This window comes from Dermacentor andersoni, chromosome 3 (genome assembly GCF_023375885.2).
Source record: "Dermacentor andersoni chromosome 3, qqDerAnde1_hic_scaffold, whole genome shotgun sequence".
In the NCBI taxonomy this organism is placed as follows: Eukaryota; Metazoa; Arthropoda; class Arachnida; order Ixodida; family Ixodidae; genus Dermacentor; species Dermacentor andersoni.
Genome location: NC_092816.1, coordinates 233,121,913 through 233,136,658, shown reverse-complemented (window position 1 = coordinate 233,136,658; position 14,746 = coordinate 233,121,913). Strand labels below are relative to the sequence as shown.

Below are 14,746 nucleotides of genomic sequence, written 5' to 3'. Positions count from 1 at the left end.
AGAACTGCTTTCATCGAATCTTGGGCGAACAGATTTTAATAACATGCGCCAGAAATAGAGGTAACTCCATTCAACATGGTCGCCACCCTAACAAGGCCCCTTCGGTGCAACTGTCGCCTGGAAGATGCTGGAGTAAAAACTACCCACCAGCAAGCTCACGACACCGGCCAAGCACTCTGCTAATATCGAGACGCCGGCGGTAGAGCATCAAGCCACACGGTTTGCACGGCGTCAAGCACTCCACGTTGCAGTAAAAAGAAAAAAAAATAGCAAAGATTCGATGATGGCAGTTCTTATAGGAAAAAGCCTGCCGAAGCCACTTCATCTATTGCGTATAAACTCAGCAGCATCCAGCAGTGTGAGATAGCATGGGCAAACATTAAGAGTGGGTCGAGCACCGTCATTCCAGCAACTGTTGCGCACGGATAATTCCGAGTCTAGCAGACGAGACGCCGCAGCGATCCTTTGCCTACGCGGTATCGTGGTCACACAACAGGAAAAAAATGTATAGCGCCTGCGGATTTAAGGTGGCGGCCGTTAGCTACAACGTGAGCTGGGTGCAGAGAACTACCGCACTCCCGACAACCCCTTCCGGCAACGCATCAGACGTTGCGGCTATAGGGACGTCATCTCGCGCTGCTCCCTACGATTAAAGACCGCTAAGCCGATGCTAAAGGTCTTGAGCGGCTGCGAGCTAAGAGGGACGTGCATGCGAGCGAAGGCGTCTCGACACCGGGAGCCTTTTTCACAAGTTGGCACTGGTCCGCGTTTTTTAACCGAAGCCGTGCTTCATTTTATTGTGTCCTATGACTGCAGATCCATAGAGTATGGCAAATCTCCGACAAAAAAAATCACGTTCTGGTTCCTTGACAGCGCGGCGGTTTGATGACCTGCGGCCGTCCGCCACTGCGCGATAGCGCAAAGTGCTGAGTTACTGGCGATTCACGCGCCCCTTCGTCCCGACCGTCAGCAGAAGAGCAGCCGAACGGTGCACTAGAAATGTATCAAGCATGACAAGTAGCAGCGCGAGAGCAAGGGTGCGGAGAAGTTTGGCGTCACTCGAGGTACTCTCGTCGCGAGCACTCGATAGCAGCGCCGTGGTGCGGCCCCACAGCCGCTCCGGCCGCCTTCGCCGTGGTCCATTTTATTATGTCCGCGACTGAGAGCGCAGTTCCTTCATTAAAGCAAATCTTTTTGTGCTTAGTGTTCGGGGGTTTGGGGTTTGGCTCATTAGCTTGGCCAGTCTTTCACCGAGTAAAGTGCAGTTTACTGTTACACTATCTCCATGGTTGGCCCGCTCTAGTCGACGCGCCAACCATAGATATAGTGCCATGGCAATTGAGGCGAATCCCAAAGGCATCGTAACGCTTCTTCGCTCATGCGTTCGTCACACGTCTTGCTGGCCGCTCTGCAGTGGCCAGTCCATGGTGCACGATGCGGTGGACGATTATTCATAGCGGATTCGCGCCAACGAAAAATGCACCACAAACGCACGCAAGCGTTCCGTCGAATCCTGACGGCGTTGACGCCAACACACTAAAAGCAAGAAGTGGATGCATTCACCCTTCACGGCTTCCAAGAAGGAACTCCAGAAAGGCTAGGGAAGGCGCCGAGGGAAAGGGCGCATGCTCTCGGGCAACCGAATAGCAGGGACAGGTAGCGAGGAGGGAAGGGGGTGGGGCGGAACTGTCGCTCACTCGTTCTTTCGGGCACTTCACTTACATTGCAATATTCGTGGATTGTTTCTGCTAGTTTTTCTTGGTAAAGATGGCAGCCCTAATTGCGATGCAACCTCAAAACAAAGTCACTTGCTGCACCAATTTCGCAGCCAAAAGACGACAAAGCAAAAGCTCACTGTAACAGTCATGCGCCGATTTTAGTGCACATGACAGTAGCGGACCTAAAGAAGTGAATCGCTTCCTCTTAAATGACCATGCACCTCCATGTTTTTCACAGGTATCAAGCCTCTTTCCCCGCACTATATTTCGTCAACATTTGAGTTTGCATAAGGTGTAACTGCAGAACTGAAAATGCACTTCACATTGTGCTCCCTAACATAGGCGACCCACTATATTTCTTGGTCCCTTGAGAGATTCAGTTCTTCATTGCCAAACTCTTCAATATCCACATACCTGCTCCTACAATTTTAACCTATCAAGTTTATTGACGCAGATCAAATTGATCGGTTGACTAATCTGAGCGCTTAGTCAGACAGCACAAGTCTGCAGGAAAGCCTACAGACACATATGCATAAGGTGAAATCCTTCCTGCCGATAATGACAAACTGACAATACAACCGATCAATATTGAGCAATATGGTTTTATCGTGGATGATTTCACGGCTTTATGTTGCTTGAAGAGCGCCAATGGGTATCTAATTTGACTGAAAGAGACAGGATGAATGTAGACGTAATTAAAAGAGACAGGATCAAAATATTACCACTCATGTGCACCTTGACAATGCACACTCACTTTACAAAAAAAGAAGGGAATTACTTTGTGCTGTAATCAGACCAAATGTAAACATATGTTGTCCAGATATCGTCAAAGAGAGTACATTCTCCAATAAACTGCCAGAAACTGTGTCGACAAGGCTGCTGAAATGCCCAGAGAATTTTGTCACTCAGTCGAAGCATTTCCACATAATGCTGCCATTTTGTAACAAAACAAAGATGCTTCAAGCTCTTCTTACTTCGTTTTGCAGATACAGCCAGATACTCAAAGCCAAAATTTGCTTTTTGCAATCTAAACATTTGTATCACGCGGCTAGAAGTCCGTTTTCTGCACTAACGCATGCCTTTTGCTCTTGTGTGAGACGCAAATTAAATATAGCATGCAAAATTAAAAGGCAAGTAGATTCTTCTAGCTTTCTTGCCTTCGGAATCAATTTCAGCATCACATATAGATAACACTCTGGCAAATAAATAATACAAACACATTTTTGTCAATACAGACACTCTCTATTAGATGATTTTTTTTCAACACCACCACATCTAATGCCAGCTTATACAATTAGAAATCTACAGCTAGTCCCACATTTTAAAGCAAGCACAAACAAAAGTGTTTGTCATAAGTGATTGTGAAGCCCCAACGCCACATTTCCCTTAGTGGTCTGAACTACTTATGTTCGGCCATCTGCAGAAAAGTTTTTTTCAAATCAACAATGATCTAGTAATGCGAAAATTTATAAATTAAACACTGCTGCAGTTAGGACACGTAGAACAAAACATTTCATGCTCTGCAGGCCATCTAAGGTTAGCTAGCTGTGTTTAGGTTAAAAGGAAGTACATATAGCCATATTAGCATTGCCATGAGCCTGGTGTAACCAAATTAGCTTATTGTTAATAACCAGAAAAAATACAGGCTTGCAGACTATGATCATAACTTTAAAAGCTCTTTATCTGCGCACAGCATATTCCTATCTAGCACACCAAAGGAACAGCTTCACACTGTGTTTTGCAAGGAAGTCGTTTTGGTGAGCACTAAAAGGCCTGACATAAGTGATGAGCATCCTCTGATCAACTCAGGATGCTGAGTAAGTAGAGCACCCAGTCAAATATGGCGCAATGTCCAGCTATTTCTAGCAGAGCACACGATGCTCATTCTACTCAGTGACGGGCCACTCTACTGTAGCATAGATGTGACACACTGAGGATCAGTGGCAGCGAGCACGCAGACTAATTCAGGTCCTCACAATGTGAGTGCTCACGACTGATATCAAATGCGCTCTCGCGTCACATAACCGTTGACAACACATGAAAACAAGCCTTACCTTTATGATCACTGTTCGAAAAAGCATGACAAGAAGCACTTTGGCAGCAACTGGGCGAGGAGTACGACACAGTCTCACATAATTTGGAAAAGCCACAGTAGTAGAGCGCCATACAGCAGCAAGCAAAGTCAGCACATTTAAGCTAAACATCGTTTTGTGTCTGCAACAGCAGCCTTGCTCAGAATGAAAATGAATGGTCATTCCCTGTATACAAGGTTCCTGTGAAAGAGCTCAAATGTGGTGTGCTTTCGACAACTCTGGCCAATGCACTGACACTTTTTACCATTTTGAACAATGCCCTCATTATGTTCAGGCCTGATAATGTATCGCAATTTGTTATGTGCTCTCTCAATTTGCATCCCTCATGTAGCAGTTTACAAGGTAGCGTGGGCCCCACATCTGGGCCACCTGGCAAGTGAAGGAGTCTCTTGCAGATGATCCTGTAGAGTAGTAGTCCTATGGCACACATTGTGCATGACCAGTCCAAGGGTCAGATGAACATCTAGACGAAGGGTCAGCGGGCGTGTCGCTGTCATTAGACCATAGCCGGGCAAGGCAAAGTTTTCTTATCGGTTGTCAATCAACGTCTGGATTTGCAGCACAAGCTCGCGGGCAATCTGTAGCACGGCCTTGGCATCATGTCGTTCAGCCATTTCTGAAAAGCATGCAGACGCAAGAACCGTCAGCAGGACAATGTAAGGCAAATTTCTAGAGCCATACCTCAAAAGAAATTCAACGAATTGAGGACGCTGCAAAGAATGAGTGACTCAATCGGACATGTTGCTTAAATTTTGCGAATGCAAAGTCTTATGCCTGCGACTATTCCGCATTGTTCACAGAGTGCCATGGACGAATGACAGCTCTTTTTATTTCATTCTGCTGATTCATTATACCGCTGTATAGCACAGCCATCCTTAAAAAGAGTTGTATACCTTTATGTGCTTCTCCAGCATATATGCAACACTAAAAGCAAATCCTCAGACACCAGTGACTTCCTCAATTTCTTAACAAATGCGGACAGCATTAGTGGGCCTATTAGTTTCGTACAAATAGACAGACTCCTACGCGATCGTTACCTTAGATGTCGACAAAATGCCGTCATGCCATTCCTCTGTTATCGTCCTTTTCGTGCTGTAATCGGTGATCTCATCGTGCCACTGTAGTGTCATTGTCATACTGCCTTATTTTACCCACCGTGGTTGCTCAGTGATTATGGTGTTGGGTTGCTGAGCATGACGTCGCGGGATCAAATCCCGGCCACGGCGGCTGCATTTCGATGAGGGCGAAATGCGAAAACATCCGTGTACTTAGATTTAGGTGCACGTTAAAGAACCCCAGGTGATCCAAATTTCCGGAGTACCCCACTACGGCGTGCCAATTTCTTCCAAATACTCATCAACACTCAAACCACGTACAAACTTCTAGCACAAAATATAACCTGTTGTTCTCATATAGACCGTAACAATGCGAGTACTTCAGACTATACTCATAAGAAACAACGAAACAGGGCTTGTGGTCCCAGCTACAGGGCAAGTTGCAACTTGCCTCCACATGTGTGAACTTCTTGCGACGTTCGACAAATTGCTGCGTCATATTACAAACTTTTCCTTGTGATCTTTGCACAAAAAGCAAGAGGAACCAAGGCATAAGAATTACAGCTGATATTGATTGAGTAACTTTATGTGAATGATCATTAAATGAAAAGCAATAAGTAGAGCACTTCCTATGTACAATTACTCGAGAATACCATGTCATGTCGCTACGAATCTGGTCACTATGATGATGCGGATTCTGATCTAACCATGCGATCCAATATTACGCCGGCATCACATAAAGAGCAGACGGTCGAAAGAAAGCATGCACAATAGCTAACCTATTTATATGTCTTTCATTCCATGAGCACTGTACAAAATCCACTGTGGTGACTAGCAAGAAACAAGCTTTCTTTCTTTTGTTCGAACACTTCCTTTGAGCAATTCTAACAAGAATGGTAAAAGTAAGGGGAAATGTAACCAATAACTTTTGGTAATCGTTAAGGTACTCTTCCAAGGCCATTATTGATCCCTAAATTAAATTAATTGTTAAATGAAGCAATAATTGTTTGTCAGTTTCTAGCTACATGTGCGCAAAACATGTCAGCGTACCTTAGATCAGCACAGCCCTAGATACCCACATGCGCACCTCAGCTCGTATTTGTACAAAAATACCTCCTGGCATAACAAAACACAGAGTCATCAGGGGGCATACCATTGAAGAACTTGATAATGTCGGTGAAATCCATATTGTTTTCCAGTATGATATCACGGTAGTACTCCACCATGGCCAGAGCAATGAAGAGCACAAAGTTACTGGAGGCAACGTGCTGGGCAGCCCAGATGGTCTCCCAGACGCTGAACACGTCCTGGTAGACGAGCTCTGCATAGCCAGGACAAGAAACACATTTCTTTTTAATTATTCTGGGGCTTTACGTGCCAAAACCAGGAAGGATTGATGGATGCATTGAGCGTCCCCTTTGAAATGGGCAGTGAGCTGCGATACCAAGTTATTGCTATTTTGTTTAATATCTTACCTATATTCCAAAAAACACACACGCAAAGAAGTCCCAGCATCAAAATTTCTGAACCACTATTAGGAACTTTGTTTTTGTACGACTCCGTCGTTTGTGGTCTCCCTACTTTCAGGCACCAAACCTCCAATCGCCTCTTACTAATTAATATTGCAGACATGTTTACTTTCTCTCTGCAATTCAATCAATCAATCAATCAATCAAAAGTTTATTTCACCAGAAAATTCTGGGTAGTCTTCAGGGCTAAAAGCTGCTCTGGGCAGCTTGACTGAGTCCCTGAAGACCCTTACATTGGCAGCATCCGACGTTCACAGCACATATATGCATATGAAATCATAATTATAACATGTGAGCAATACTGTAACAAGTTTACGTAAGGCTCACTTGAAGTTAACATACAGAGTTGCAGTAGGGTTCACATCAATTGTTTTATACAGCATAAAATAAACATCATCGTTTAAAGACTTTTGACTGTACAAGAAAAAAAAAAAAGAAAAAAAAAAGATGTAAATAAAAATAAAATTCTGTTTATTTAACAGGTTTCACAAACAATAAAGAGTAAAAATAGCACTGATAACAGACATCGCGCAACGATGACAGGACCAAAAAAAAAGAAAAAAAAATGCAATAAGTACAGGATGGGCAAAAGCCACGCAATCAAGACACATGCACGCCATCCCAAAGATAACTATGCGACCTCTATTTACGACATTGATGTGAAGAACTGACATAGCTGCCGTTGTCTAGCAGTAGTTAGTTCAGGAAATTCGTTTAGAATAGATGGTAAATTGAAGTGGAGTGCCTGTGAGTTGTAGGTGGTTCGGTAACGAGGAACAGACCATGTTAAGGTATGTCGCGTAAGCCTATTAGGGTAGTTAGGTGTTAGGTTTGATATAGTTACAAGGAATTCTTTATAAGTGTTTGAAAAGAAGAAGGATCGCAAAATCCGAAATTTGTATAAGTGCTGTACCCGTATGATGCCATATTCCTGAAACACCGTTTCAGTTGAAGCCAGGTAGGAAATGTTTGCAACATGGCGAAGAATCTTTTTTTGTAAAAGCAAGATTTTATTTAAGTTCCGTTTAGTTGTGGTAGCCCAGACTAGACTACAGTAGTTAATATAGGATGCGAACAGTGCGTAATACACTTGAAGTTTTACCTTTGAGGGGAGTAAGCGTTGACATCGTGATAATGCTCCAGTAGTTGATGACAGTTTCCTACATAGTTCTTCCACATGCGAGTTCCAACTAAGGTGAGCGGAAAACGTAACGCCGAGTATCTTGTGTTCGTTTACTACAGCTATGTTCAGACCTTCATATACAATAGGGCTTAACCGTGTAACTACTTTACTCCTTGCACGAAATATAATAATTTTGGTTTTTAGAGGATTAATCTTTATTTCGTTAAGACGCGACCATGTGGATAGCTTTGAAAGTGTGTTATTACATTGAAGGACTAGATCATTTATGTTTGGCCCAGAAAATAGTATGCTACTGTCATCGGCATATATGATAAATTTTGCTGATTTTTCAATATTTACGAGGTCATTGATATAAAGATTGAACAAGAGGGGACCCAGAATGCTCCCTTGTGGCACACCTCTTGATATAGGACGGAGAGACGATTGGAAACTCTGCAAACATATGTTCTGCTGGCGGTTTTTTAAGTAAGATTTCAACAAGTCCAAAGGTTTCCCACGAATTCCACATGCGAACAACTTGTCCGCAAGAATCTCATGACTGAGAGAATCGAACGCCTTGGAGAAGTCAATAAAAAGGCCTAACGTGTAAAGTCTGTTATCTATGTTGGAAACTATAATTTCTTTCATTGTTAGTAGAGCTGTTTCTGTCGACCTTCCCTTACGAAAGCCAAATTGCGCATCTGATAAGATATGTTTATTAGAGAAAAAAACAGTTATACGCGTACAGATTATTTTTTCTAAGCCTTTGGAAAAAACTGGCAGAACGGATATTGGCCTGTAGTTTTTCATGGACTGATGATCACCTCCTTTGTGTATTACAGACACCCTTGCTATCTTCATTTCTTCGGGGAAAGCAGCAGAAGTTAGTGCAAGGTTAAATATATGCTTTAGAACGGGAGAGATACATGCAATGACGTATTTTACTGGCTTTATCTGCACGTCATTTATATCTAAGGCCCTGCTGTTTTTCAGGTTTATGAAGGTTCTGAAGATTTCAGATTCATCGGTTGGAGCTAAAAACAAGCTGTCACTAATGTTGTAGTTCAAAAATTGCGTATGTGACACGTTCGTAGGGCTCTTCTTGTAATCAGGCACGCCAGCATTCACAAAGTATGCATTGAAGTGTTCAGCTAGATTTGTGCCAGTAATATGCTGACCATTAACTGTGATACTATCTGGAGTGATATGCTTCTTGCCGCGACCCAAAACAGAGTTCACCACCCTCCAAACAGCCTCTGGGCGTTTCTTATTGATATCAGAGAAAAGTGAATGATAATAAATAATTTTAGCACGCTTTAGCTCACTGTTTAGCTTATTTCGTAGTGCCTTGAATTCTTTCAGCTGTGACGGGCACCGTGTGCCTAGAAATAGATGATACAGTTTATTTTTATTTTTTATCATTACTAGGTGGTCGCGTGTAACCCATGGCTTCCTTATCTTTTTGGATTGTTTAAGAGTTTTAAACGGAAAATGCTTAGTGTACACGTGAAGAAAGGTTTCAAGAAATCTGCAGTAGGCTTCATTTACGTCTCTTGTACGCGTAACATGTGACCAATCGCACTTAGTTATTTCATGTTTGAACGACTGCAAGGCTGTTTCAGATAAGTGCTGAACAACGAGAGGCTCAGGTTCGCGTCTTTTGTCACGTATAATGCTATCAAATACAGCAAATATGGGGCAGTGGTCACTGAGACCTGATGCCAACGTTCCCGCATGCAGTACAATGGTTTCGACGTTCGTAATTATTAAGTCGAGAGTTGATGCAGTAGTAAGTGTCACGCGTGTCGCAGTACTAATTAAATTAGTGAAACCAGTAGAGCTAAGGATATTTTTGAAGGCGGTCGTTTCGCGTGTGTTCTCCGAGATATTTATATTGAAGTCACCGCCTGAACACAAGGGCTTCAAGCAGGCCAGAGGAGCCTAAATCGACTGCTGTGTAGATACCTTAACATTCTACTAAAACATATTCAATCGTTTCCCTTGCTTTACCACCACAAGCATATTCTTCTTCCTTGGTGTACCGCGCTTTGTAACTACGCGTTCTAAGGTATCCTGATCTCGCTTCGAAAAGTAAGGAGCTTCCCTTTGAGTTATGAATTGTTTCTGCTCGATATCGCGTTTTCCTTTTAGGTAGTTAATCATAGCAGATTTATTTTCCAATGCTGCCACCCATCGGATTGTTTCAGGCTCTCTGACTTTGCATTGATCGTTCTTTCATGTTTACTATACTAGTCGCATACTTGCTGGTAAGCTTCCTAGTTCGTTTCCTTCCCTGTGAGTCGATGTTTTTCCAGTACAAATACCTCAACATTCTCGCAACCCATTTACTTTCTTCCATATTCCTCGGTCGTCCTGAGCTTCGCTCCCTTCAAAACTTGCCCAGCCCATATCACCCTGCAAAGCTTCATTTGTAGTCTTCCTGTGAGCGCCCGATGCGAGGCGTTCTACTGATCTTTGGTAGCCATCGAGTCCTGATTATGCCCCCACACGATCTGACTATGAGGCAGGATCTGAAGGCGCCGCGGTGGCTTAGCGGCTATGGTGCCACTCTGCTAAGCTCAAGGTCACGGGATCAAATCCTGGCCGCGGCAGCTTCAATTCAACGGGGCAGAAATGCAAAAATACCCGTGTCCCGTGCATTGGGGGCACGTCCGGAGTCCACCACTACGGCGCGCCTCATAATAAGATCGTCGTTGTGGCAAGTACAACCCGCGAATTAAAGGCAGGATATGACTATGAGGCGTAGTGAGGGACTCCGGAATAATTTTGACCAGCTGCGATTCTTTAACGCGTACCCATGCACGGTACACGGGCGTTGTTACATCTTGGCCCCATTCAAATGCGCTAATGCAGTGATTTGGGCTTGTTGGTAAGAGATTGTGAGGCTTATAGCACGTGAAAAAGACAAGGACGAAAGGAGGACGTGACAAACACAGGCGCTAATGTGTATGTGTCACGTCTTCCTATCGTCCTTGTCTTTTTCACGCGCTATAAGCCTCACGATTGAAATGCGGCCATTGCGACTAAGGTTTGATGCCGCAACCATGTGCTTAGTAGCGGAACACCAGACAAATATAAACACGCACGCTTCGTGTAGATTGGCCTGCTGATAGCACAGGACTAAAGCCTGTTTCACACGCAAGCGACGGCGCGGCGATGGTCGCAACGGCTGAGCGGCAACACAGCGCGCAGACGAAGCTTCCTTTCACACGCTCCATTTTCGCGCGACGCATATCGCGGTGATGCACAGTGTTGCTTGCGGAAAGCGCCCGTGCGCCACGGGTTTCAGCGGTCTTCAAGAGCTGCGCCTTGCTCCACATTTCCATGTTTTGGCGCATTTGAGCTGCGGGTTTAGTCAGTGTATTCAATTGGTGCTCTTCGCACTTCTGATCCTTATAAAAAATAAAAATACTGTGTGTCAAACTGATCATACAACTTTTTCATTCACATTTATATCTCTGAAAAGTCTTGCTAAGTACACCAGCACAGAATTAGCCATACGGAAACAAAGCAATGGGTTGGTTCGTATTTCAGGCGATTTGCGCTAGAAGCACGTGCACATCTGAACGACTCTTGCCTTCGAATGTATCAAGGCGTTCGGGCGCCGTCTCGGCCACCCGGATGTAAGATCCCTATGGATGGCTTTCAAATAAGGTCGCGTCCCTTTGCACCTCTAGGCATTCGAGTAGATAGGCGGCGGCCCTAGCAGAGCTAGGGGTACGCTACCTTCTAACTGACGAAACAAGACCAAGCAAAACTACGAGCACACTAGCTCGAAGTTGTAAAGAAGAAAAAAAAAGAACGCCTACATGCGCTGCGAACGAGAAGTATGTAGTGCCATTTCATCCCGTCTGTCTGTACCCATATAGGGTCACCATCGAGGCAAAAAAACGAGGCAAAAAAAAGAAAACAGCTCGTGCAGTCTGGCTCCATAGAAGGGAACTCAAAAATTAAAATTGTGAGGTTTTACGTGCCGAAACTACTTTCTGATTATGAGGCACGCCGTAGTGGAGGACTCCAGAAATTTCGACCACCTGGGGTTCCTTAACATGCACCTAAATCTAAGCACACGGGTGTTTTTGCATTTCACCCCCATTGAAATGCGGCCGCCGTGGCCGGGATTCGATCCCGCGACCTCGTGCTCAGCAGTCCAAAACCATAGCCACTGAGCCACCACGGCGGGTGGAACTCAAAAATGACACATGGAAACAAGCGGCACTTCCGAGGCACAAACGAACATGGCCGATTCAAGCGACGCCCACTTTTACTTTATGTAACTATGCGTAACTTGCGACAATGAGCAAATTCAGCCTCAATCCGTAATTTCTTGCCAAAGAATCCTGCTCTCATCCTTGTTGCTAAAATCCTTCATTTCAGCATTCCAAACAAGTGGACACTGCGCAACCAGAGTGATAAACAGCTCGTTGAAAACAGCGCGAGACATTGTAAACTGGCAGCGGACGTCGCTGCTACGAATGTCATCTGCTAGAACCGTCTGTTCAAGCGGGCGAGTTCGCCACGTCGCCCACGCTTTGGCTACGTCCCTATTACGTGATCATAATGTCACTGCTCACAGGCCCTCCGCCATTGGTTGCCGCTCTCGTCTCTCACTAATGTTTCCAAATGTTTCGATCGCATTGGCACGCGCCGCTCGGTTTTACGACAGGAGGCTTGCTCACGCGACGGCCACCGCGCCGTCTCCGGCCCAAAAGCACTTGCATGTGAAATAGGCTTAACGTACAAGGGTCGACAAAAAACAGAAAAGTGAAAGTTAAATATTCAACAGCACAGCGTTCCAGGATTCAGTTGCTGCAGTTTGCAATAAATATATGCTTTTTTGGAATGCACCACAGTAGCGAAGAGCGTAAGAAAAACGAAAAAAAAAATTAAGTAACGTTTCAGTGGTGACGAAGAGCCAGACAGTGACAAAACACGAATCTAACTCCCTATTGGACACAGCTGTGCACAAAAAAACTCTATTAACACTTAAAGGCGAACAATTGGGGGCAAGCGCAGTCGTCAGTCATCATAATCAGATTTCCGTTCATTATTAATATTTCTCCTGAGGTCGAAATTAAACCGGAGTGCCCCACGACGGCATGCCTCAATCAGATAGTGGTTTTGGCACATAAAATCACAGAATTTTTATTGAGAGAGCAATTATACGAACGCTTCAGGCAAAGTTACTCCACCACCATCGGCGTCGCCGTGATGCTCTGTATAAAATACAACTGCGATAACATTGCGGCCGCATGAAGAAGGAATGTGGTACACAGCACAGCAGGCACAAAGGACGAAGGTGTACCACTTTCCTTTTTCATATGGACGAAAATACATAGGCCAGACAGTCTGCTGCGAAAACATCAGACTTGGAGTGCGCCACATCTCCCTCAAAGGGTGACCATATTCGCATCTTGCCGTACAATGCCGACAATGCGGATGCGAACCCACTCTGCAAAGGCGTCTTTTTCCGGCACCGAGATAGGACAACTGGAGAGGCTGTAGAGGCTTTCTACAGTAAAAGAAATGGTTCCACGTGTGTCAGCCAGCCTTCGTTCACACAAGTGAAACAGCGTATCTCGAAAAGTCGTTTTCCGCTGCGAATCCAACACTATCAGTGCCCACATGTACAATGGGCGAGTCCGAGCTGGCTTCTATAAGTCTTACGCTTTCGGAGCTTCTGGTTTATTGTTTTTTTTGCGAGCACAACTGTGTCACAATGAACTTTTACAGCTTTCTTAAACGTTTTGGGGGGGCTTGGAGCGCGCTTGCGCAATAATTTCACTTGCTTTTGATCTCTGTGTCGACTGATACGACGGCAATTTCGGCCGCCTGGGGTTCTTTAACGTGCACCTAAATGTAAGTACACGGGTGTTTTCGCCCGCATCGAAATGCGGCCGCCGTGGTCGGAATTCAATCCCGCGACCTCAGCAGCCCAACACCACAGCCACTGAGCAACCACGGCGGCTGCCTCCGAACATTTATGAACACTGCACAGATAAGGCAAACACAACGAACTGGCCTGTGCGTCCTCTGCAGTCCTTCACACGTTGTTTACCTTCACTAACCATTGCTTTTAAAAACTCTTCGTCGGTCATCTTCCCTCGTTTTTTTTGTGAAGGTAGCAGCGACACTGAAAAAACCCGATATGCGCACTGGAGGGAAGCCAGTGTTGTAATGTACGAACACCATGCACATTAGACTGCGACTACTCAATGCCGTGATGCTCGCGTCTGGGTCGTCTATGAAGCACATCGCTTCATTGTTGCAGGGGCTCAAATGCGCTGCCGGTAGGGACAGTGAAAAGGCGAAAATATTGTTCATGTGTGACTCCCTCGCATTTTTATTTATCTACTATACATACTTTCAAGGCCTGAAGGCACTAAAGCAATGAGTGATATCAAAGCAAGAAAAATATGCAGACAATTATATAAAGCCAAAATTACGAGAGAACTCATCTCACGATGATTGTCGACGCTAACGCGAATATAAGTCGAGCAATGTAGCAACAAAACACATTTTTAACTCATTATTATTATTGCGACAGCAATTATATGGACACTCCAGGCGCATTTCTGCGTAGGTGTCGCCGTGAGGTTCCGCATGAAGTCCAAAGGCGATAAAATTGCCGCCGCGCGCCGTGTGCTGTGCTTGCGAGTGAAAACATGCAAGGCTGAGCCAGCAGCTCGCGGCTCAACCTCGCGCACGCAAGGGAGGGAAGCGGCGAGGAAGCGCGCCGTCTTCCGTCGGCAGCAAGGGGAGGGTAGGGAGGTGGGCGCGTGGCGGCCCGGGCCATCTGCGACAGAATGACGTGACGTTGGCTGTATCACGAAACCTGTATGACGATGATAGCATGACGAGAGTCAGATGGCGAAGCTGGAGGGACGATGATGGCCCCGCCACGACGGCATTACGACAGTCTCACAATGAAGGCAAGTCAACGACTGTCTGAAGATGACGGTACAACAAAGGCTGCATAACCTCGATTTAATGACGACAGTGTGATTACAATACAATGACCAAGAAAGACTGACGTTGACAGAATGATGAAAGCGGTACGACAACGATGACATAACGACAATGGGGTGACGTTAGTCAAGTGATGAAAATGATAAAACGGCAGCTTGATGACAACTGTGTGGTGACGATGGCATGATGACAATGGCATGACGAGTACGAGATAAAGCTTGAATGACAACGATGCAAC

General features: G+C 45.1%; 1 protein-coding gene across 3 annotated transcripts in view; it reads right to left on the bottom strand.

Annotated features, from left to right (window-relative positions):
• Positions 1-2,932: 2,932 nt before the first annotated feature.
• Positions 2,933-14,746, bottom strand: part of LOC126536038 (small G protein signaling modulator 1-like) — a 258,900-nt gene continuing 247,086 nt past the window's right edge. For all 3 annotated transcript variants that reach the window (XM_050182933.3, XM_050182941.3, XM_055072625.2), the window contains 2 exons: positions 6,020-6,187; positions 2,933-4,427 (listed from right to left, as the gene is read on the bottom strand). In XM_050182933.3, coding sequence (XP_050038890.2) covers positions 4,339-4,427; positions 6,020-6,187 — 257 coding nt within the window. In that variant the 3' untranslated portion in view covers positions 2,933-4,338. The remainder of the gene's footprint in view (positions 4,428-6,019; positions 6,188-14,746) is intronic.